Consider the following 24,857-nt stretch of genomic DNA (forward strand, 5'->3'; position numbering starts at 1 on the left):
ATAGGATGTTGTTTTCCTGTCAGTTGCAGTTTTTTTTTCTAAACAGCAAACCTATGATTCCCCAATTTTATATTTTTATTGAATGCTTACAGAATTCTTGATGTTCTTTTTTCCCCCAAAAGTTGGTTATGATTAACACTATAAGCTGTACACATGGCTTGAGTTGATTCCAGTGTTTGGAGCTTCATCTTCTCTGACATCTTACCCACATTTTTCTTCTGTTCCCAGAGAGAATACAGCCTATTCAGGTTCTGTTTCAGCATCCTCCATGTTTCTATAGGTTTATGTTACCAATTCACTGTTTTCTGCATATATTAATTATGTAACAATGTGACTAGATTTGTATGTCTTCCTCAGGAACTAGATGGTTACAGTAAATTAAAAGACTTAGACGCACTCGGGAGCCGGGAAGCGCAGGCGGGTCACGCTGTGGGCCGCGGCAGCGATGCAGCGACGACAGCGCGCTCTGCCCGCGTCTCAACCGGCCCAGGACTGCGGGCGAAGCGAGGGGAGGTGGAGGTGCAGTTCTCCGCCGGGCGTTTGGGCTCGGCCGCGCCTGCCGGGCCCCCGGCGCGCGGCACCGCGGAGGACGAGGAGCGGCTGGAGCGCGAGCACTTCTGGAAGGTCATCAACGCGTTCCGCTACTACGGCACCAGTATGCATGAACGAGTGAACAGAACAGAAAGACAGTTTCGATCCCTTCCAGATAACCAGCAGAAACTGCTTCCTCAGTTTCCTCTTCACTTGGACAAGATCCGGAAATGCATTGACCATAATCAGGAAATACTGCTGACCATTGTGAATGATTGCATACATATGTTCGAAAATAAGGAATATGGAGAAGATGCCAATGGAAAGATTATGCCAGCATCTACATTTGACATGGATAAGTTAAAATCTACACTGAAACAGTTTGTAAGAGACTGGAGTGAGACCGGGAAAGCAGAAAGGGACGCCTGCTATAAGCCAATCATTAAAGAGATTATCAAAAATTTTCCAAAAGAGAGATGGGATCCTTCTAAAGTAAATATTCTGGTACCTGGTGCTGGACTAGGAAGATTGGCCTGGGAAGTAGCTATGCTAGGTTATGCTTGTCAAGGAAATGAATGGAGTTTTTTTATGCTCTTTTCTTCCAACTTTGTACTCAACAGATGTTCTGAAATTAACAAATATAAACTTTATCCCTGGATCCATCAGTTTAGCAATAATCGGAGATCAGCTGATCAGATTCGACCCATTCTTTTCCCTGATGTTGACCCCCACAGTCTTCCTCCTGGTTCTAACTTTTCCATGACAGCAGGAGACTTTCAGGAGATTTACTCCGAATGCAATACCTGGGACTGTATTGCCACCTGTTTCTTCATAGACACAGCTCACAATGTAATTGATTATATTGATACGATATGGAGAATACTCAAGCCAGGTGGAATCTGGATAAATCTTGGTCCTCTACTATACCATTTTGAAAATCTGGCAAATGAACTGTCTATAGAATTGAGCTATGAGGATATTAAAAATGTTGTTCTGCAGTATGGATTTCAGCTAGAGGTGGAGAAAGAATCTGTATTGTCAACATATACTGTGAATGATCTCTCTATGATGAAATACTACTATGAGTGTGTTTTGTTTGTGGTCCGGAAGCCACAATAATGGTCTTAAGTGCTATTACCCAGAAAAACATTTAATAAGAATAAATGATGAAATAAACAACTCACAGTCAACTACCAGTGACAACAGGACACAACCTCAAATCAGTGGTGCCTTCTTATTCCTAACAAAATTTAGAAATAGTGTCTATTTTCTTAATGATGTCTATTGCGTTTTTCAGAAATATACTATACCGTGCAAATTTATACCACACAAGTTTAAAAAAAAAAAAGAAGAAGACATTATCTCCCATGCAGATATCTAATGGAGGAACTATCTTCAAGTACTGTTTTCTTTGAAGCCCCGAATTGTCTTTAAGAAAATAAACATAAACTCCAGGTTTCATGAAGCTCTTGCGAGTCTGCCATCCTAGTGACTGATCTTAAAAAAGTCCGTAACGATCTCCTTTTTGTGTTAAGCATTACCTGTGTTACTTTTAAAAGGGTCTTCTGTCAGATTTAGAATCTGGAACTGGAATTGTTCTCATTGGACCTAAGTAAAGTATACTTAGAGAATTTGAAACTATTCTTTCATCATTCAAAAGAGTTTTATTTTATCTTTTAGCTCAGCTGCATTTAGAGAACATCAAACGTCATGTATGAAATGCTAAATCAGTTGTATCACAGGTTAAAATTCATGAACTACAGTAACAGAGAAAGTCTTTGTCCATGTTAAACTGAATCTTAATCACTGGATCCCTTTGAAATGTATGTAAATATAAATATTTGGAGGTCCAAAAGCTTCTTTTATAAAGCAGTGTTAAGAAACTGGAAAAGTAAGAATAAAATCTGCCCATCTGAAATACATAATTTCGAATTAGAAATTTAAAAAAAAAATTAAAAGACTTAGTAAAGTTTTCATATAACTAAACATAAATTAAAAATCTAAGCTCATAGTGTACTTCAGGAAGAAGTAAAAAGTGACTATTGAATATCAATTTGAAATACTGAAAAATTTTGATAAAGATTTCTCTTTGGATGTTGTAAATGTGGAATTGAAGCAATAAAGTCAACTAATCTCATCACATATATTGAAGGTTGGTATTGATTATTATCTTGACTGGATCTAGAAGCATCTAGGAAACAAGCCTCCAGGCAACCCTCTGATAGGTGATGATGGATTATATTGATTGGTAAATTGAATTAGGAAGACCAACTTTAACAGTGGGGGTACCATTGGTTGACTTAGGGTTTGGACTGTAGAAAATGGAGAAGGCATGCTGAGCACTATAGTCATTATTCTCTAGTTTCTGACTATAGATGCCTTATAACTAGCTGCCTCAAGCACCTCATGCCAGGATTTCCCTGCCACGATGAAATTTAACCTTGAACTGTAAGACAATATAAACTCTTTTCCCTTTAAGTTCTTTTTGTTGAAGTACCTTATTACACTAGCAGGAACAGCCCAAAACAAACATCAAATTAAAAACTCACAGAGGAGTTATAGTGTTCTCCATGGATATATATACCTTGGACACACATAAATCAATTTATAATGCTAGAACTGATATTAAAAGACTGACAATATAATTAAACTTTATAGTTAAAAAGCAACAAGCAACATGCTCTTATCTACAAACAACATGCCCCCAAATCCTGTAGTGGCTGCCTGAAACTAAAAATAACACCAGGTTATGTATATATACATTATATATGTATATGTACATGTATTTGTATATCCTGTGTTTCATTTTAATTATAGATCTCCAGCTCCACATTCATTCTTTTTCTTAATTAAGCCTAGAGATTTTGTCTTTTCACTTACTTAAAAAGTAACTTTATGCTTTCTTTTACATTTCTAAATTTATAGCATCCTGCACTTTGATGTTTAGTAAAAATATGAGCCACTAAAACATAAGTTCTCTGCTACTGCAGCAGTGAATTGGACAACTAAGAGAGCTATGTAGTGATTTGCAGTTGGGTAGTATAAACAAAAGGGATATATATAAAGAGAGATTGGGGATTGGGGATGGGAAGGGAAGGGGAGGGGAGGGAAGAGGAGGGGAGGGGAAAGGAGGGGAGAGGAGAGGAGAGGAGTGGAAGGGAGGGGAGAGGAAGGGGAGAGGAGGGGAGGGGAGGGGAGGGGAGGGGAGGGGAGGGAAGAGGAGGGGAGAAAAATCATGTCCTGGATAAGACAGAGAATGTGATTTCACTGTGTTCTTAGAAAAAAAAAAAACAATTTAAAATTTATGAGTTTTTATTTTTTAGAACTTTCTGGCTAGTATTTTTGGACTACTATTGACTGTACTAAACCAAGTTGTAGATAAATGGAAACAGCTCTGTCCACAACTTATTTGAATGGATGGGATCTAAGTTATACACAAACTCTTTGATGAATCAAAACCAAGGATTTTCAGTGCTTGTTTTGTGTCTTATTCTGCCTTAAAAAATTGTTGAGGATTGGAATCACCACGGATTCATAAGGATGTGTTAATCTTCCTATCTTGCTTCAAGGGCACATTAAACATTGGTTTCATCTTTAAAAGAACTGTGATGATATTGACATAAATTTAAACACATTTTGGGTTTTCCTGTAACTTGTTCTGTGCTTAAAGATACAATTGTCCATTGACCACTATTACAAAATCTAAACAAATCAATACATACATTAGCCAAAAAAAAAAAAAAAAAGTACAGAATACCCAGGATTCAATCCACAGAAGTCAAGAGGGTTAACAAGACAAAGGGCCCAACTGAGGATGTCTCAATTCTACTTGTGAGGGAGAAGAAAGCAATCATGGGGGCAGATGGAGGAAGAGACATGGGTGGGAAGGGGAGGGGGAAGGGAAAGGGGGAACATGATCAAGCATTGGGGTTGAGAAACAATAGTGAAGCCCTGAGGGCCAGCAGAATGAATGGAAATATGCATTCTCTGGAGGTGGGAGGTGATGGGACTCTCCAGAATGTACCAGAGACCTGGGTGGTGAGACACTCTCAGGACTCAAAATGAGGAACTTTAGGTGAAACACCCAACAGTGGGAAGAGGGAGCCTGTAGAGTCCACCTCCAGTAGAAAGGCAGGGCATTAAGTGGAGGGATAGGGTTGACATTTCAGTCAAACACTCTGACCCAGAGTTTTCCTGTCTAAAAGAACTGCAGGGACAAAAAATCGAGAAGAGACTGAGGGAAAGGAGGTGCAGTCACTGGCCCAAATTTGGATCCATCTCAAGGAGAGGCCCCAAGGCCTTACACTATTACTGGTGCTAGGGTGTATTTATATAAAGAGCCTTTATAAAAAAAGCTATGGAGAATGTCTTGAGTGTTTTTCTTCTTCTGCACAATGAGGAAGTTCTGAGAGAATGACCCCAACAGATATCAGATGAATCAGTGTAGAACTCATTTAGAATCATAACAGATTGTGGGATGGGATATCATTAGGGAAGTCTATGAGTAATGTTCTCTAAGTTATAGACTGATAAATTCTGCTTTGCCTTACTATGAAAGGAGACATTGCTTTGGTCAGGAGGGAGAGGACTGTTTAGCCTGATGATGAGTTTGATCCTTAGGACCAATGTGGTTTAAGTTCTTGTGTTTCTAACTCAGTAAAAACATACTTCTGCCTTCTGGCTCAGGATTTGCAGTCTATCTTTATTTAATGCAGGTTTTGTTCTGATTATTATGTATTGGGAGTAATTTCTTTTCTGATCTAGTCTATTTGGAGTTCTATAGGCTTTTTGTATGTTCATGGGCATCTCTTTCCTTAGGTTAGGGAAGTTTTCTTCTATAATTTTCTTGAAGATATTTTCTGGTCCTTTAAGTTGGAAATCTTCATTCTCATCTACTCCTATTATCTGTAGGTTTGGTCTTCTCATTGTGTTCCTGGATTTCCTGGATGTTTTGAGTTAGGATCTTTTTGCATTTTACATTTTCTTTGATTGTTGTGTCCATGATCTCTATGGAATCTTTTGCATCTGAAATTCTCTCTTCCATCTCTTGTATTCTGTTGCTAATGCTCGCATCTATGGTTCCAGATTTCTTTCTTAGGGTTTCTATCTCCAGAGTTAACTTCCTTTGGGTTTTCTTTATTGTTTCTACTTCCATTTTTAGATCTTGGATGGTTTTGTGCAATTCCATCACCTGTTTGGTTGTGTTTTCCTGTAATTCTTTAAGGGATTTTTGTGTTTCTTCTTTAAGATCTTCTACCTGTTTAGCCATGTTCTCTTTTATTTTTTTAATTGAGTTACTAATGTCCTTCTTAAAATCCTCTACCAGCATCATGAGATATGATTTTAAGTCTGAATCTTGCTTTTCACATGTGTTGGGGTATCCAGGACTTGCTGAGGTGCGAGTGCTGGGTTCTGATGATGCTTAGTGGTCTTGGTTTCTCTTAGTAAGATTGTTACATTTGGCTTTCACCATGTGGTAATCTCTGGAGTCAATTGTTCTAGCTGTCTCTGGCTAGAGTTTGTTCCTCCTGTGATTCTGTTAGACTCTGTCAGCACTCCTGGGAGTCCAACTCTCTCCTGAGTTTCAGTGGTCAGAGTACTCTCAGCAGGCAAGTGCACAGAGGTCTGGAGCTCAGCTCTGCCTTCTGGCTGAAGATGAAGGCCCGAAAGTGACCTTGTCCCAGAAGCTATGTTGCTTCTGCTGCCTGAGTGCTCTCCTGTGTAGACTGGTCTCTTTGGGACCCGGGATACAAGATGATGTTCTCACCTGCTCCAGCAGACAGAGCCCTTCCCTGGAGGCTGCCTCTCCTCTGGTGGGGAAAATGTGCAGATCTCTTTTTTATTATTATTAAATTATTTTATAGATTTCCATCACAAATGTTGCCCCCTCCCTGTGTCTTCTCTGTAGAGTTCTTCTCCCATCTTCCCTCTGCTTTACCTCCAAGAAGATGCTCCTCACTCCAGTATCCCCCTACCCTGAGCCATCTCTACAGGATTAGGAACATCCTCTTCCACTGAGGTCAGACAAGTCAGCCCTCTACTACATACATGCCCAGAGGGTGGTATGGGAGTATTTTAGAAACTTTACTCCTTTAATAGACTTTTGATTTCTAAAAGGGAATAATTTCTACTGAGGTTGCTTTAAGTTTTGAATTTCCTGGATTGAATTTGAAATATGACCTGTCTTGATAATTTTTGAGAGTCACAAATATCTTCATAAAGCCAGCTCTTCCTGACCTAATGGGAAATGCTAAGGCATAGCAAGGGGAGGGATTAAAATGGAAAGTATTGAAATGACTAACCTATGGAAAGAAAGCAAAGTGCAGAAACTAAAGGAAAATTGGAAGAACTGAGCCAGGAGTTGCATAGATCCATTAAGAAATGATGAAACAGGATAACTTGTGATCACCTATCCCTAAAGTGATCTAAAATACAGAAAATTTTAATAAATAGGTAAGAAGACATATCTTAGGCTGCAAGATGACTCAGCACATAAAGGTGCTTCCTGCCAAAACTGACTACTTGAGTTCAGTCTCTGGGACCCCAAAAAATTGTCTTTTGAATGCTGTACACACAGCTATGGTATACGTGTACACACATACACACATTCACATACATGTACACACACACATACATGCAAACACACATGCACAATCATGCATGTACAGACACACCAGGTAAGAATAGTATTTAAACAATGCATTTCTGTGCAGGTGATAAAGGTGTGCCCTAAACATTGTGTTTGAGGAAACTGTCATGATGTTAGTGCAGAGATGGGACTATAAATAGGGAGAATATAGATAGGAATGCTGATGCTAGAATACAGGCTCTAGGAAACAAGATATGAGCACACAATGCAGCATGGAGAAAAGCAGAGCTGAAGGTGGGATTGAAGTGAAGCATTCCATAAGGCAGTGCTCATTTTATAGGGCTCCCATGGGACTAATAGGAAGATGTCATTTTTTGAGAGCATAGCAAAGCATCAGGATTCTGAAATCATCATAAACAGCCTCAGAGATCTGAGCCTTGTGAAGCAGCATACTGGTAGAAGGAAAAGTGATAAATCTCCGGTTTTAACACATTTTTTCTGTGAAACCCTTTATAAGGTCACGATAAATGATACCATACTAGCTCAAGTGTGATACAGTCATCAGAATGCTATGACTGAATTATCCATGCATAGCCATTATTGCATCAAAAAAATCTAGCTTTTGCAGATCACTAAGAAAGGAAATGGAAACTTAAAAAACAAACATAAAACGTAGCCTAAAAATAATAACATTTTCTTATGGCCAAATGTCAAACAGTTGACATTTATGAGATTAAGTTAAGCCAAGGTTCTCATTTAATCAAGCTATGGTTGTTGAAGGGGACATAGGGATCTGACAGACTATGTTTGAGAAAAGTGTTTAATTTTAACATAAATATGACTATGGTGATAAGTGTTAAAACTACTCTACTCAGGAAAATGCCTTCCTTTATATAAATATTATCTCCACAAGTAGTCAGCTCTAAACAAATACACAAGTGATGTTAAATAGAAGAAATAGGCTGTACTTAGATGAATGTTGTGCGTGTGTGTGTGTGTGTGTGTGTGTGTGTGTAATAGTGAAAGAGACATGAACTTGAAGGGACACAATGTTGCAACAGGAGAGGAAGGGGTGTCAATGATATATATATATATAGTACTCATGTTTAAAATCCTCAAACAATTTTTTAAAATAAAATATTTCAACTTTTTATTATTAGCAAAGAAACAATATAGACAAATACTTATGAGTGCTTCTGGAACAAGGTCAAATGGAGCCATGTTTACATGGGCTGTATTGTTTAAACATAGACAGGGCAGAAGTGACACCATTCTGCTGGCCTTAAGGGTTTTGTGTTGGCCAAGTTTATAATGTGCATAGCAGATGGTAAGAAAAGAAAAAGCTTTTAAAAGTAATTTCTGAAATAGTAATATGATCATATGATAATATATGTCTTACCAAAATATATCTGCCTCATATGGATACTTTTAGAGGTCCCTCTGAGTCTTCAAAGTGTAATACGTCTGCTCTTGGATTAAACCTATGTAACTAAAATTGAAGTTGTGAGACAGAAAAAAATGTTCTTCAGTGGTTATTGACAAGCACATAAAATCACACTGTTGGATGTATGTAGTCATATCAGAAATAATAATTGTTAAGAAATTCTTAAGTTAAAATATTAATCCCTTGTCAAGTGTCATATCTTGTAAACATCTTTTGCCATCTTCTTAGCTGCTTCTTTACACATTTTTTGTGTGTTTCTTAAATTTTATAGCAATTTCATGGTCTGATTCAGTATCATTTATTTTGTACTTGATGTTTATATTTTATGAATTTTGATAAAAATTATTTTTCATATTTGTATGTTATTAAAGATTTATTTATTTGTTATTTATATGAGTACATTGTAGCTGTCCTCAGACATCCCATTACAGATGGTTGTGAATTGAACTCAGGACCTCCAGAAGAGCAGTCAGTGCTCTTAGCCTCTGAGCCATCTCCCCCACCCCCCACATTTGTATCTTAAAGCATATAGTTTCTTCCTATCACTTTGCCAGCTCATGTCTTCTATATGGGTCTTTTGCCCATTTGGAGTTGATTTTTGTGTATGGTGAGAGAGGAAAGAGTGAAGCTCATGTCATTTGTTCAAGCAACCTACACTGTTTAATTAGGACATTTATTCTGAATATATATATATATTCCATCACTTGTCAGTTTCTGTCTGTGTTGTCCATGTGCCTCTTACTCTTCTCTTGCATGTCTTTGTAGTTAGTGGCATTCTGGGTAATGTTTGCTTCCCTTTTTCTTCTCCATGTTAATATTCTGGGACATTCTCATTCTCAGCAATGTTCCTTGTTCCTTGTAAGGCTAGTCTAAAGGGAATGAATCCTACAATCTGCTTATCTCGGGAAGATTTCATGTCTGCTGGGTTTCTGAAGGGTAGCTTTGCTGTATTCAGTCCCCACTATTACCACAATCTCCCCTTTTCCTTTTTAGGGCTTTGACAATGCCATCCTCTTGTCTCCTAAAAACTCTGCTGTGGTTTTAGTGGGGATCTTTGTGGGAAGCTGGACTTGGTATTGTTTTTTTTTGCTTAGCCCTCTTTCTCTGTCTTAGACTTTGGACAGTGAGAAGTACCTTTTGGCCTCCAGAAGCTGTTCTATTACTATTTTCTGTCACGTCTCTGAGGTCTCTGAGCCTAAAAACCTAAATGGTCATATCTTTGTCATAAGTAGGGAAGTTTCGAGATATTCCATTGCCTAAGCTGTGTCCATTTCACCTGTTCTGGAACATCATAATGTCAGTATTTGCTGATGTCTGTTTTTGCCTGTTCTGGACTGCCCATACTGCCAGTACTTGCTAAGTACATCTTATAAGATTTGAGACTTTCTTCATTTTTGCTTTTCTTTGAGTTTTATGCAACTGACATATTTTAGCAGATTGCTTTCTAGTTCAGGAAGTCTCTCTTCCACTTGAGCTGCTCTGTACTTAAGGTCCTGGGCTGCATTTTTGAATCTTATAAGTGGAATTCTTCCACTTGAGGGCTTCTGTTTGGCTGCTTTCAATGATCTCTATCTCACAGCTAGATTTCTTATTTGGATCATGAATTGCCTTCCTGATTTACTTGAAATGGCTATCTTTCCAATTGCAGCTCATTAGAATTCCTTAGAATCATTGTTTTGGGTTCTACCACATAGTTGGTCCATTTTCTCCCACTTCGGAGTCTGGGCAATGGTGACCCTTGAGAAGCATCAACCTGCCTTGCTTTTATTTTCATATTTTTATGATCCTCTGGTGATATTTGCACATCTTGATTTATTGTTTCTATTAACTTTATAGTATGTCTTTTGTAGTAAAGACTAATACAACCTGTTTTAGAATGACACATTGGTACAATGTGTTGGCTACTTGCAATTGGGCTCAGTGGTGCCATATCCATAAGCCTTCTTCACACTGCAGTCAGTGACTTTGTGTGTGGTGAATGCACAGTAGCTTTCCGAGAGTGTGGAATAATGACTACAGCAACATGGAGTGCACTTCAGCATCTTATGTAAATGTAGCATGGAACATACTTAGTAGAGCATACTACACCAGACCTTCCCTAAATCCCAATTCTGTGGACTTCGAGATTCATAGAAGCCCAGAGAACTGGAGGCAAGGGTTACGGAAGCTTAGGGGACTGAAACTTTCTGTGCCTGGAATCTATGTCATCACATCAGAGAAGTCTCATTCTTTTCTATCATCCTTTGAAGTGCCTTCTTCAAAATGTGGGCCATGGTTAGGTTGTATGTCTGATCTGACATTCCCTGACCAGCCTTTTCTAGCAATAATGCTCTCTTCACGCTGCAGAGGGAACCCACGGGTTTGTATACTGGATTTCAACTGACAGTAAATTGGCCTCAGTCTTTTCCTTGTTTTGCCAGTGTTGAAGGAATTTGGCAAGAGCCATTTGATTTTAATGCCCTTGTAGTTACTTTTTTCTTTTTTACAGATACTTGGCATGCAGAGCAAGCTTCTTATTCTCTTCTACACATTTACAAGCCTAATATCTCGTAGCAGAAGTTTTAATTAGCAGACGACTGTCACATATCTAGGACAATGTTCCGCCTACCTTCAGCGATGGCATTGGCCTCACATCCAGATATCAAATGATCTCATTCCCAAACCATCTTTCCAGAAATCTTCTTTCTCAGACCACAGTTGTGGTTGGTGAGAACCTCTGGCATTCAGGCCCTGAAAGGATAATGCTAATTAAGTGGTATTTGGAACCTTGGCAGCGGGTTGGGGGAAGACAAAAATTCACCTGTGATGTACATTCAACAAAAGGGCCAAGGGGATAAAGAAGCCTATCATGTAATGCTAGACAAACTCCAGATAAGAAATGCTACCATGATTCACAATTGCCCAAGACAAAGACATGGGCAGAGCATGTAATCAACAGTCACTGAATGTCTATTTAATACACTGTTAAATTAAAAGAAGTGAAAAATCATTCTTAAAACAAGGAAAGAAGAAAGAGAAGAGTGTCATGGTTGTTTACAAGCTGTTTATGAAACTTATCACCTATTTTCTTGCATACTTAATTTGACCACTTTTCCCAGCCTGTAGTGCTGTTTGATATAGTTAATTAGCTAAATTCTGAATGGTGTAAGGTTACCATAAAGGGTAATTTCTGTTTACAGGCTGGGTCCATGTTCAACTGCCCATTTTCCTTACTTGGAGGCTAAATCCAGAGGACTCAGGTGCTCTGGAGGACAAAAGGAACCCTAAGGTATAAGCAGACACTGTACAGAAAACCTATGAGGGACCATGTCCACCAGCGATGGACAGACTTCTGGTGAGAGTAAAGTTTAGTTGGAGAATTTGGTGACTTGTTTACAGCATTTTCCTAATGCTTTGAAGGTCATGTATATTGTTAAGAGATTTTACTCTGGAGGAAATGTACATATAGATGAATAAAACAGAACTCATCAGGAAAAAAGAAAAAGCATATCTCTAAAACAAGAATGAGTTGTATATAAGTTAGTTTGAAATAGTCAGAGGAAGACCCTTTAAGTAAAATGAATCCATTGAAATTGATTCAGTGTGAATGAAGTTGGCTACTGAAATGCATTAAGGGAGACAATAGTGAAGAATTTGACAAAACTCATTTTCAGAGAAATATTTTCCCAAGATGTGAACAGAGTGACAAGGGGGCACTGGGATTGAAGTCCTCTGTAAACTGTACTGCAGACGTTTCATTTAACTCTGGGACAAGATCACTTTAAAGTGTTTTGCCTAGTCAGTGTATTTCATACAGGATTTTTCTATGCTGTGCAGGATTCTTAAGAAAAAAAAAACCTACAAATTTTTCATGCAAATAAATATAAATGTGCTTCTTATTACCTCAGTGAAGCCAAAGGATGTGCTCATATCAGTACTAAATAATAAGATGGAGTAGATGTACTAACAATATCGGATTTACAGTAATTGTGGATTCTTCCAATTTCAATGCCAAATCCATTATTTACAAAAATATTCTGAGTTTATTATTTACTAGTTTTTGGAAAAAAAATGGTTAACTTTTATTTTTTCATTAGTTATTTATTCACTTTTCAGCCAAATAACAGTCACCTTTCTCCCCTCCTCCCAGTCTACCCTTACAAATCCCTCCTTTGTTACACTCTCCCCTTCTCCTCAGAAAGGGAAGCCCTTTTGGGTACCACTCTGCTCTGACAGTCCTGTTAGAGGAAGGGGTTTCAATGGCAGGGAAGAGTCACCCCTACTCCATTTTTAGGGAACCCACATGAAGGCCAAGCTGCACATCTGCTGCAAATGTGTTTGGGTCTAGGTCTAGACCCTACATGCTCTTTGGTTGGTGGTTCAATCTGTGTGAGTCATGTGGGCCCAAGTTAGTTGACTTTGTAGGTCATTTTGTGGTGTCCTTGACCCCTCTGGCTCCCTCAATTTTCCCCCACTCTTCCACAAGACTCCCTAAGCTCCATGTGATATTTGGCTTTGGCTCTCTGCATCTGTTTCCATCAGCTGTTGAATGAAACCTCTCAGAAGAAAATTATGCTGGGCTCCTCTTTGCAACCATAGCAGAGTATCATTAAGTGTCAGGGGTTGGATTCACATGGGATGGGTCTCTAATACAGTCAGTCTTTGGTTTGCCTTTCCTCAATCTCTGTTCCATCTTTATTCTTGAGCATTTTGTAGGCAGGACAAATTTTGGGTTGAAGGTTTTGTGGGTGAGTTGATGTTTTTCTCCCTCCACTGGAAGTCTCACCTAGCTACAGGGGGTGACTACTTCAGTCTTCGTATCACTTGCTGTCAGGAGTCTCAGCTAGGGTCACCCCCATAAATTCCTGGGAACCTCCCTTTTCCTACCAAGGTCTCCTGCTAGTCCCAGAAATGCTTGGTAACAATTTCTTTCCTCACTCCCAGGCCTCTCAACACCTACCTGATCCCCATCCCTGTTCCCATCCTCACCCCTTCTCCTATCCAGTTTCCTCCCTCCCTCCACCTCTGATGTCTATTTTATTTCTGTTTCTGAGTGACATTCACACACCCTCCTTTGAGCCTTCCTTATTACTCAGTTTTGTTGGGTCTGTGGATTGTAGCATGGTTACCCCATACTTTTTGGCTAATATCTACTTAGATGTAAGTACACACCATGGGTATGTTTCTGAATCTGCCTTACTTCACTCAGTATGATATTTTCTATTTCCATCCATTTGCCTGCAAATTTCATCACATCTTTTTTTTTAATGGCTGAATAGTATTCCACTGTGTAGATGTACCACATTTTCTTTATCCAGTCTTCAGTTTAGGGATATGGACTTCTTGTGTCATCATCAATTTTACTATTATTAGCAGATTATAGTTGTAAGTGTGCAAGATTACCAGACAAGATTACCTACAGTTCTTGTGCCTCTCCCAGTTTGGGGAAGTTGGAAGTCCAGGGTCATTAGGCTAAGTCTGGGTTCTTAGGAAGCTTCACTTCCTAGATTGCTGCTAGCAACCATCTCAGTGTGTACTTTTCATCTCTCTCTCTCTCTCTCTCTCTCTCTCTCTCTCTCTCTCTGCTTCACTTCCTAGATTGCTGCTAGCAACCATCTCAGTGTGTACTTTTCATCTCTCTCTCTCCTTCTCTCCCTCTCTCTCTCTCTCTCTCTCTCTCTCTCTCTCTCTCTTTCTCTGTGAGAGAGAAAAACATAGAAACTGTGATTGTATCAGAGAGAGAGAGAGAGATCCAATCACATTGTGGGTGAGTGATTCAACCAAGAACTTGGAAGAGACACATTCAGGGAAGTACCTACCATTTTAACAATTCTACCAGGCATTATATCAATTCCAGGCTCTCAGTGTGGTCTTATATCATCTTAATAGATATTAACTAATCTCCTTTGACAATAAGTAAAGCCTGACACAACACATTTAAATAGCCATGGAATAAGGAAATGAAAGTTTATAAATGAAGCTCTAATTCCCATCAAGATGTTGATTTCAGGGTAGCTATGAATCATGCCACTAGTTCAGAAGATGGTGTAGAAGGAAATAAAGATGATGGGATAACAATGGAAAATAATTTTCAAGAAAGGCAGAAGACAGAGAAACTGCCTTCAAGGTGCAAAGCTTACACAAGTGCTGTTAAAAACAAAGCTGGTACAAAGCTTGCAGAAAACCTGGTGTGTTTGAAGTCCACAGCAAATGACAAGCTCATGGAATGATCCCAAGTCGTATGATACATAAGCATTCCTACGAGGAAACCCTTCTTTAAATGATAGTGCTTTTCCCAATCTGTTTGTCTGCTGTGGCCATAAAACACTGATGGAAAGCAACGCTGAGGAGGAAAGGGCTTGTCACATTTTAAGGGCTGTGCTCCACCACTGAGGGTAACCAAGGCAGGAACTGAATCAGCAACCACAGACCAATGTTGATCACTGGCTTCTACCACGCTCATGCTCAGATACCCAATGTTGATCACTGGCTTACACCATGCTCATGTTCAGATACTTTTCTTATGCAGGCTCAACTGCTCAAGCTAACGCCCAATAGCCATTCCTGCATCTTGTTCTGATAAAGGCAATTCTTCACTTGAGGTCCTTCTTCCCAAGTAACTCTGGATTGTGTCAAGTTGACAAAAACTTGATAGCCATACACACAAAAAGTGGGCACAGAGATAGACTTTGTGCCATATGAAAAGTCAAATTTAATTATATCTTAGATGTAATGCAAAATCGACATGAGAGAAAGCTTCAGAGTCTCACCTTAGTAATGATTTTTTATATTTGTTTTGACAGTGAAAATGTGATTAATCAAAACATAAATTGATCAAAATAATCTCTATCAGACAGTTCCAATTGACAAAGAACTTAAAGATGAACATGCCTGGAGGTCTTAAACACATCGATGAGTTGTATCAGTTGCTAAAAGAGCTAAAAGGTATCTTAGCAGATGGTTTTTGACAAGTTCATACATGCATACAATGTTCTTGATCACACCCAAGCACCCCACCTCTCCCTTACTAATGCTGGCTATCTCCAACAAACTTCCCTCCCACCTTCATTGTCTCTTCCTTTGTTTTACATGCAGTGAGTTTAGTTGGTGCTGTCCACTTGTACATGGGTGCAGGGCCCTCCACTTGATCATGCATAAGCTACCAGTGACTGTACACCCAGTCCCAATTACTCACTCTTCCTAGGAGCTGCCAACTAGCTATGAGCGGTGCTTATGAACCCCCTGCCCAATCTATACCAGAAATTGGTTTGCCACTTATTCTTAGCATTTTGAGCAGATAATTTTTAAAAGCCAATAAATATGTGATCAGACCCAGAGATAGATGGAAGAAGATATACAGAAAACAAACAAGGGAAGGAAGGTGAGCATCATAAGTCTTTAGAGCAAAACCAAAATCCCACTGAGATTACTTCACACACTTCTTACATCAGCTGAAATAAAAAAAAATATTGACCAACTGTTTCTCAGGTTATGGCATAATTAGAACTCCAGCAACGTATGGTGAAAGAAAAATGGGGCAGCCACTGTGGAAAGTGATTTGACAGTTGTCTGCACACCTACGGGGTTGTGTGCACACCTAGGTATAGGTCCACTGGGAATGCTATAATAAAGCACCATTTCTTCAATGGGTAGCTTCGATACACCAAAAGGATAGCTACCTTGCACAGAGCAGAGCATCATCCAAGTGGCAGATTCAATTTCTGGGGAGATTTTTCTCTCTGGTGCATCGATGATACTTCTTACCATCTTACCATGGGACAGGAGTGACTGTGCAACTGTCCATTGTATATCACCCTCTCAGCAGCCCAACCTCCGAGGATTGTGATGATAGCAATGCAGCCAATGTATGAAGTCCATGGAGATCACAAGAAGGCCACAGAACACGTGAATATAGCTAGCCATTTCACTTCGGAATACTTATCTAAGAAAAATTAAAACATATGTATATAAAGACAGGAATATACATGGTAAATTTCTAGTCAATGATAAACCATACAACTGTCAATTGTCAGCATAGGCAAACACAACATGTTATAGTCATTCAGTGTATTTCTAACTTTGCAATAGAGTAAACTATTGATGTATAGTATAAATAGTTGAAACTCAAAGTGTTATACCAAAAATAAGAGCATATTATATAAACTGGAGTGGAAGTCTTCATTTCTAATGACAGTTTTTTCAAATAAAATAATTTAATTCCAAGGAGAAATGGCTGATTCTAGGAGGATAGAGGTAGCAGGCAAAACATCTCCGAAGAAGCTTGGAGAACCAAAGAGAACTTTTTTTATTGACTCCAGAGAACCAAAGAAAAAGTATTCAAAATACTTTACTCCATGCCCATGCCCATACCCATGCACCTTTGCCACACATAGCAACAAAGCATGACACCTGGCACAGAGGACAGCAAAGGAGCCTGGAGTACCCAAAGCTGAAAAACATTTGAGGAACAAAGTGTATCCATAGTGGTCTACACAAAAGACTGGATAAAGTGGTACTGGGGCTCAACTGTGTTCACCCATGCAGAATTACAGATAAAGCTTTTAGTTAATTGCTCCATCTTGGAGTAGAGAATGTAACTTCCTGCTCCCACATGTTTCCACTCATACTGACTCTTACTGCTCATAGTGACTTCCTTCCCAAATGTGGAACTAATACCCATGTGAAGGACACTGAGAATCACTGCATCACACATGTGCTCAAGGCCAACAGCATACCGTAAGTCCTGTCAGTGTGAACCCTTTATGATAGATGGTGCAAACACCACTTGCCAAATTTAACTTTCTTTCCCAAATCCATGAGCCATGACCACTTAAAGAATGTCACCCTACAAGAGTTCTCAGAAGTATCAGGGTCATGAAATACAAGGGATGTCTGAGATTCATCATAGCCAAGAGGATTCTGGGAAACAATGATAACAATGAAACAAGTTGTTCCAGGTAGAGTGTTAGAAAAGAAAACAGATATTGAAAGAAAACTGTATATATTCTGGGCATTAGTTAACAACCATGCACCTGCCTGAGCTCACTAATAGCAACATGCAGGAAGCTGCACAGAGAGCATACAGTTACTCTGTATTCGCTGGTAGATTTTGCTATAAATCTAAAACTATTCTGAAAAGGGATGCCTATTGATATAAAGTCTTTAAAAAAAAAAGTCATGTCGAAGACAGAGCATAACCTAACACCTAGTAAAGCAGCCAGGAACCTTTAGACGCCCTGTGTACAGTGATAGGATGCAGATCATCATCCTAGTGTACAGTGATAGGATGCAGATCATCATCCTAGTGTACAGTGATAGGATGCAGATCATCATCCTAGTGTACAGTGATAGGATGCAGATCATCATCCTAGTGTACAGTGATAGGATGCAGATCATCATCCTAGTGTACAGTGATAGGATGCAGATCATCATCCTAGTGTACAGTGATAGGATGCAGATCATCATCCTAGTGTACAGTGTTAGGATGCAGATCATCATCCTAGTGTACAGTGTTAGGATGCAGATCATCATCCTAGTGTACAGTGTTAGGATGCAGATCATCATCCTAGTGTACAGTGATAGGATGCAGATCATCATCCTAGTGTACAGTGATAGGATGCAGATCATCATCCTAGTGTACAGTGATAGGATGCAGATCATCATCCTAGTGTACAGGATAGGATGCAGATCATCATCCTAGTGTACAGTGATAGGATGCAGATCATCATCCTAGTGTACAGTGTTAGGATGCAGATCATCATCCTAGTGTACAGTGATAGGATGCAGATCATCATCCTAGTGTACAGTGTTAGGATGCAGATCATCATCCTAGTGTACAGTGATAGGATGCAGATCATCATCCTAGTGTACAGTGTTAGGATGCAGATCATCATCCTAGTGTACAGTGATAGGATGCAGATCATCATCCTAGTGTACAGTGTTAGGATGCAGATCATCATCCTAGTGTACAGTGATAGGATGCAGATCATCATCCTAGTGTACAGTGATAGGATGCAGATCATCATCCTAGTGTACAGTGATAGGATGCAGATCATCATCCTAGTGTACAGTGATAGGATGCAGATCATCGGTTACTGTGTGGGTAGTAATGTTGCAAAGAAAGGAGGAGGAAGGACAGTATGCAGAGATTTTAAAGGGAATGAGTGCACTTTTGGAGGCAAATGTTCAATATCTTACTCTGTCTTTAGTCAAGGCTCCCCATATACATTATACATGCATGTGCTCGTATAGGAGACTACCTGCTAGCCTCATTTCTTTGCTTCCTACACTTATTCTATGCACTGTCCAGAATGCCTCCACCCCCAGCTCCCACACTCCAGTTTTACCATTTGATACCATAAAGACATACAATAGCTGCTTCCTTGAATTCTCTTCTCCCTCCCTAATTCTCACACATTTAAAATTAGTCAGCAATATCTCATTGCTGGAATAGTCCACACCCAAGCCCAATGGTCCAGTGTAACAGCAGCGATTCACGACTATGTAGCACCTCCCTGGTGATTGACTCAGGCATCTAGGCACCTTGCCTCCAGCAGCTCCGCCTGCTCGGAAGTCTTGGAGCCTTTCACAAATCTTCTAGACCTGGCTAAGAATAACTGCAAGGCTTCAGCATTAAAATGACCTGGAAACACTCAAAGACATTTCCCAAATGACTAACTCACTTTTGAATAGCAATGTGTTAGGGCATGCACTGACTGGGATTGAGAGTGGACAGCTTATGACTGTATATAAAATATATCATATTACTCTCTCCCCTCCACATTGTTTTCATGACTTTAAAGGTGATTTATTTTTAAAGCTCAATGGTAATTATTCTAAGAGTAGAGAAACATAAAGGGGAGAAAATGCCATTTAGCTTTCCCAGTGGAAAACTTAATATGTGATGTAGATATTTAGTAAGGACTGAAGGGAACCTCATGAAAATCAGGACAAACAGAATATGACAATGTCCAAACTCCCCATACAGGCAGCGATGTGTTTCCAACTGTATTCCATCCTTAACTGCTAAGTCACATTGGTGGCCCACTTGTCACAAGAATAGTTTGAACGTGTTAGAGGAAGGCTGGACAGGCAGCTAGTAAGGTTGTTCAGTGCCAAACTCAGGATGAGTTCTATCTCCAGAATCTGCATGGTTCAAGGAGGAAATCCACCCCTTGGGGCTAGTCTTAGACTACCATATGCACAGCGACACATGTAAGCACTCACACATATACACACAAGAGCACCTGCTGCTCCTGCAGAGGACCCCAGTTTGGATCTCAGCACCTACATCAGACCACCTGTAACTTCACCTCTGAGGGCTCTCACCCTCTCTGCTGACGTCTGAGCAACTATGTAACCATGTAACATACACTCCCAGAGACATATACACATAATAAAAATGAAAATACTTGAGATCATTTTATACCTTTTATACAAAAAATAAAATGTCATGATATGTCATTGTGTTGAATATTTACAATTTTCAAATCCTGAAATCTTTACAATAACTTTGCTTTTTATAGGGTGGGGCTGGCATGCTTCTTAATTCAGTACAAATTCTGATATGTTTAGATTTCTTCTCAAAGCATCTGATATTCCAGGTGGAATCAGACTAGTGAGTAGCAGGAATGCCAACGCCAGAGATTTGGATCTAGCCAGTGATTGGCTAGGGAGGGGCTTTGGGCGGGCCTTCCTAGAGCGCCAAGGCTTGCTAGAAAGCTATGGAGCCAGTCTAGACTGTCACTATCAGTCTTTGTAGTATTTACCGGTGCGAGGATTCTGACATTCTGCTAACTTCTCTTAGCTTTACTAGAGCAACCTGCAACCAGAACTCGCTGGGATTGTAGAAAACCTAGGGAGCTGTAAAGACTGTCACTGCAGGAGAACGAGTAAGAATGAGCTACGTCTTAGTCCCAGGTTTTTGGTGAGGACTGTAAAGCAAACTTCCTAAGATGTCTAGGTTTCAACAAACATAAGTCCGGAGATAGCGGGAGTCCTTTTTTGCAGCACCGGCCACTCCAGCGCCGGGTCTCCCATTCAAGAAGAAACACGAAAAAAAGTCTCTCGAATAACTCCCAGTTCTCAGACCAGACCAGACCAGCTTGCTCCAGCTACTTCTTCCTGTCCTCACCCCACCGCCACCGGGACAGCGCGACTACCACCCTTCCTCTGCGTCTGGGTGGAGGGTAAGGACAGGAGCTGACCAAGACCGCCCCTCCCAACCAGGAGGTGGAGATCCCACGGGTCCTGCGACTCTACACCCACTTCCTCCTCCCTCTGCCCCTATATCACCAGCACCCCCTCCTCCTTCCCTTTTCCCTCCTCCCAGGAGACAGGGGAGGAGAAAAGGGGAGCTTGGGTCGTCATGACTGAGCTGCAGGCAAAAGATCCGCAGGTTCTCCACACGTCTGGCGCTTCGCCCTCCCCCACACACATCGGGTCCCCCTTGCTTGCACGCTTGGACTCGGGTCCCTTCCAAGGGAGCCAGCACTCGGACGTGTCGTCTGTAGTCTCGCCTATACCGATCTCCCTGGACGGGCTGCTTTTTCCTCGGTCCTGCCAGGGTCCGGAGCTCCCAGACGGAAAGACAGGGGACCAGCAGTCGCTGTCCGACGTGGAGGGAGCTTTCTCTGGGGTAGAAGCCACTCATAGGGAAGGAGGCAGAAATTCCAGAGCCCCGGAGAAGGACAGCAGACTCTTAGACAGTGTCTTAGACACGTTGTTGGCTCCCTCCGGGACCGAGCAGAGTCACGCCAGCCCTCCAGCCTGCGAGGCCATCACTTCCTGGAGTCTCTTTGGGCCAGAGCTTCCAGAAGACCCCCGCAGTGTCCCTGCTACCAAAGGGTTGTTGTCCCCGCTCATGAGTCGGCCAGAGATCAAGGCTGGCGACAGCTCCGGGACAGGAGCAGGACAGAAGGTGCTGCCCAAAGGACTGTCACCACCCAGGCAGCTGTTGCTCCCTACCTCAGGGAGTGCTCACTGGCCCGGGGCAGGGGTGAAGCCGTCCCCGCAGCCAGCTGCAGTGGAGGTGGAAGAGGACAGTGGCCTGGAGACCGAGGGCTCTGCAGCTCCGCTTCTAAAGAGCAAACCTCGAGCACTGGAAGGCACCGGCAGCGGAGGAGGAGTCGCAGCCAACGCGGCCTCAGGGGCCCCAGGAGGCGTCACTCTGGTTCCAAAGGAAGATTCCCGGTTTTCTGCTCCCAGGGTCTCCTTGGAGCAAGACTCTCCTATTGCCCCCGGGCGCTCCCCACTGGCCACCACGGTGGTGGATTTCATCCATGTGCCCATCCTGCCTCTGAACCACGCACTCCTGGCCGCCCGCACCCGGCAGCTGCTGGAGGGGGACAGCTACGACGGCGGGGCCACAGCCCAGGGCTCTTTTGCCCCGCCTAGGGGCTCGCCCTCCGCGCCATCCCCGCCGGCGCCCTGCGGTGACTTCCCAGACTGCACCTACCCTCTGGAAGGCGACCCCAAAGAGGACGTGTTCCCTCTATACGGCGACTTCCAGCCGCCTGGCTTGAAGATCAAGGAGGAGGAGGAGGGCGCGGATGCTGCTGTGCGCTCGCCGCGCCCCTACCTGTTGGCAGGAGCCAGCTCCTCCACCTTCCCAGACTTCCCGCTGGCACCGGCGCCGCAGCGAGCGCCATCCTCCAGGCCCGGAGAAGCGGCCGTGGCCGGCGGACCCAGCAGCGCCGCGGTGTCGCCAGCGTCCTCCTCGGGCTCCGCGCTGGAGTGCATCCTGTACAAAGCGGAGGGCGCGCCGCCCACGCAGGGTTCGTTCGCGCCACTGCCGTGCAAGCCACCAGCCGCCGGCTCCTGCCTACTACCCCGGGACAGTCTGCCGGCCGCCCCGGCCACCGCGGCAGCACCCGCCATCTACCAGCCGCTCGGCCTCAATGGGCTCCCGCAACTGGGCTACCAGGCCGCGGTGCTCAAGGACAGCCTGCCCCAGGTCTACCCGCCATACCTTAACTACCTGAGGTGAGCACCTGCAGGCAGCCCTGCCCTGCTCCATTCCCCCATCATCTCTGGGTGGCAGGATGGCCGCGGGGGCTTGTGGAGCTGGGCTTTGGAGACCCAACACCCACTGTCCATTGCCTCCCTTTTTCTTACATTTGTGTGTGTTTGGGGGGTGGGGTGCATAAAAGGAAGTGCAGATATACCATTTTATTGTGCACCATTCTCCTAAACATTGCCTGCAAACTTCCTGAAGCCTGAGCACCCAGGTTCAAACCCTGAGGCCTCACACACAATCTTTGATTGTGCTAAGGATTTGTTGGGGGCCTCATTAAATACTTTGTAAGAAGGACACCCCCCACCCCGGTGTGTGTGTGTGTGTGTGTGTGTGTGTGTGTGTGTGTGTGTGTGTGTGTGTGTTGGGGGAGGCTGAGATGTAAAAGCCCAGTTTTTCTGGGAGGGGTGGGGCTTAACTGTCCCTTCAGAACTGAAATCAAAAAGCCCTTAGGGATCTGCACAGGACTCTGGCCTGATTTTCTGAGGAACATCAAGAGTGTGGTAATCTGCAGGAGGCAAGTGTTTGAATGGTGGGTTTAAACAACAATTGCAGGCGGCCAGAGCATGGAACCTCACACTGGTGCAGACACCTATACTTCCCTCATATATGTCTTCAAGATCATTTTCCCCACATACTGAAGTAATGGACATGAAAAGGAAAAAAAAAACATGCTCAAGTTTTAGAGTCTCAGATGCAGTAACTAGGCAAAATAATGTCAATGTGTTAACAATGCCTTGAAATCACAACTATATTTATATGTTGGAGCAATCAACTGTTTCAGAGTTTTCAAACCGGAACCAGTGCTAATTCCAGTTAAATTCCTAAAGCTCAGCCGTGTTTGTTGTGACCCAGCATTGAGGAAGGAGGTCATATTTCATCTGCCAAAGGCAAAATCACTTCTGTATAAGGAGCTCTTTTTAAAGGAGTGTTTCTAGCATTTGTGAACATGGAAGGATGCACCTGCTCCCCTTTATTAATGTAAATGATTTGTGTGTTCAAGGAATCCATTATAGGGAGTTTAAGATATCAAGCACCAAGTTTAGTGCACTGACATTCAAATATGTGTGTATACATATGTATGTGCATATGTGTGTATGTATGTAAGTATATATGTATTTTTGTATGTTTATGGTCCTAGGAGCTGGGGATATAGATCAGTTCCTAGAAACTTTGCTTACCTACCATACACTGAGCCCAGAGTTCTGTCCCCAGCTCTTTAGAAACTGGGAATGGTGGCAAGTGCTTCTGTTTCCAGCACTTGGAAGCTGGAAATTCATGAGTTCAAGGCCAGACTTGATATGGAACAAGTTTAAAGTCAACCCAATTACATGAGACCTTTAGCAAAAAACTAATACACAAACAAAAAACCCATAAATAAATACTATGGTTCTATTTTAAAAATTCTCATAGATACCAGTTTAGGAAAGCTTTCTTTATCAGATAGCAGTGCACCTAAAACTAAACAGAGTCTGTTTGCATTTCAAGGCCAGATTCAGAAGCCAGCCAGAGCCCACAGTATGGCTTTGATTCCTTACCTCAGAAGATCTGCTTAATCTGCGGGGATGAAGCATCTGGCTGTCACTATGGTGTGCTTACCTGTGGGAGCTGCAAGGTCTTCTTTAAGAGGGCAATGGAAGGTAGGAAGCTTCCTCCTCATTCTTCCTCTCCATCCCATTGTCATGGAGACTATCTAAGACTTTATACATTTTAGTTATGCTTGTTTCTAAGAAATGATGGCATTTCTTTACACCTTAGATTATGATGCTCTTTTAACCATATGCATTGCCTACAATACCCAAGAGTGAATGTGGTTTGCTATTATAACTGTATGCTGTGACTCACACTTTCAACAGTACTCAAGCCATGACACTGGTGAGAGATTCTCTTCTTCTCAAGATACAGCTTTACTCTAGTGATGTGTTCATATGTATCTCCTGTATAAACAAAACACTGGGATTATAGTAATCAAAGCTACATATGTGTACGTATTTGCATATGTGTGCATACATTTACATACATATGAAACATGTTCACAGAATACATACAAATATATAGGATATATATACATATGTATATATATACATATATATCATTTAATACAATTGCAAATTATCTACATTTGTCCTTTCCATAAATCATGTTGATATAATATTGATATAATAATTTTAAACAAAAGTTTAGTGAGTAGATCTTTTTGTTTAGCATAGCTTCATGTGTATGAGAGGACAGGAATAATTGCTTTGAATAAATGAACAATTTGAATTTCAAAGTAACACGGTTTTCCTGAGACTATCATG

At 41.6% G+C, this 24,857-nt stretch overlaps 1 protein-coding gene and 1 pseudogene across 2 annotated transcripts in view; both read left to right on the top strand.

Annotated features, from left to right (window-relative positions):
- Positions 1–445: 445 nt before the first annotated feature.
- LOC147001958 (protein-L-histidine N-pros-methyltransferase CARNMT1-like) lies at positions 446–1,796 on the top strand (annotated as a pseudogene). The gene is made up of 2 exons (XR_015048906.1): positions 446–1,444; positions 1,549–1,796. The product of XR_015048906.1 is annotated as a protein-L-histidine N-pros-methyltransferase CARNMT1-like (transcript).
- Positions 1,797–20,836: 19,040 nt separating this feature from the next.
- Pgr (progesterone receptor) overlaps positions 20,837–24,857 on the top strand; it is a 64,066-nt gene continuing 60,045 nt past the window's right edge. The window contains exons 1-2 of the mRNA XM_021172709.2: positions 20,837–22,526; positions 24,046–24,197. Coding sequence (XP_021028368.1) covers positions 20,911–22,526; positions 24,046–24,197 — 1,768 coding nt within the window. The 5' untranslated portion in view covers positions 20,837–20,910. The remainder of the gene's footprint in view (positions 22,527–24,045; positions 24,198–24,857) is intronic.

Source organism: Mus caroli, unplaced genomic scaffold (genome assembly GCF_978045245.1).
Source record: "Mus caroli unplaced genomic scaffold, Mus_caroli_1 scaffold_11, whole genome shotgun sequence".
NCBI lineage: Eukaryota > Metazoa > Chordata > Mammalia > Rodentia > Muridae > Mus > Mus caroli.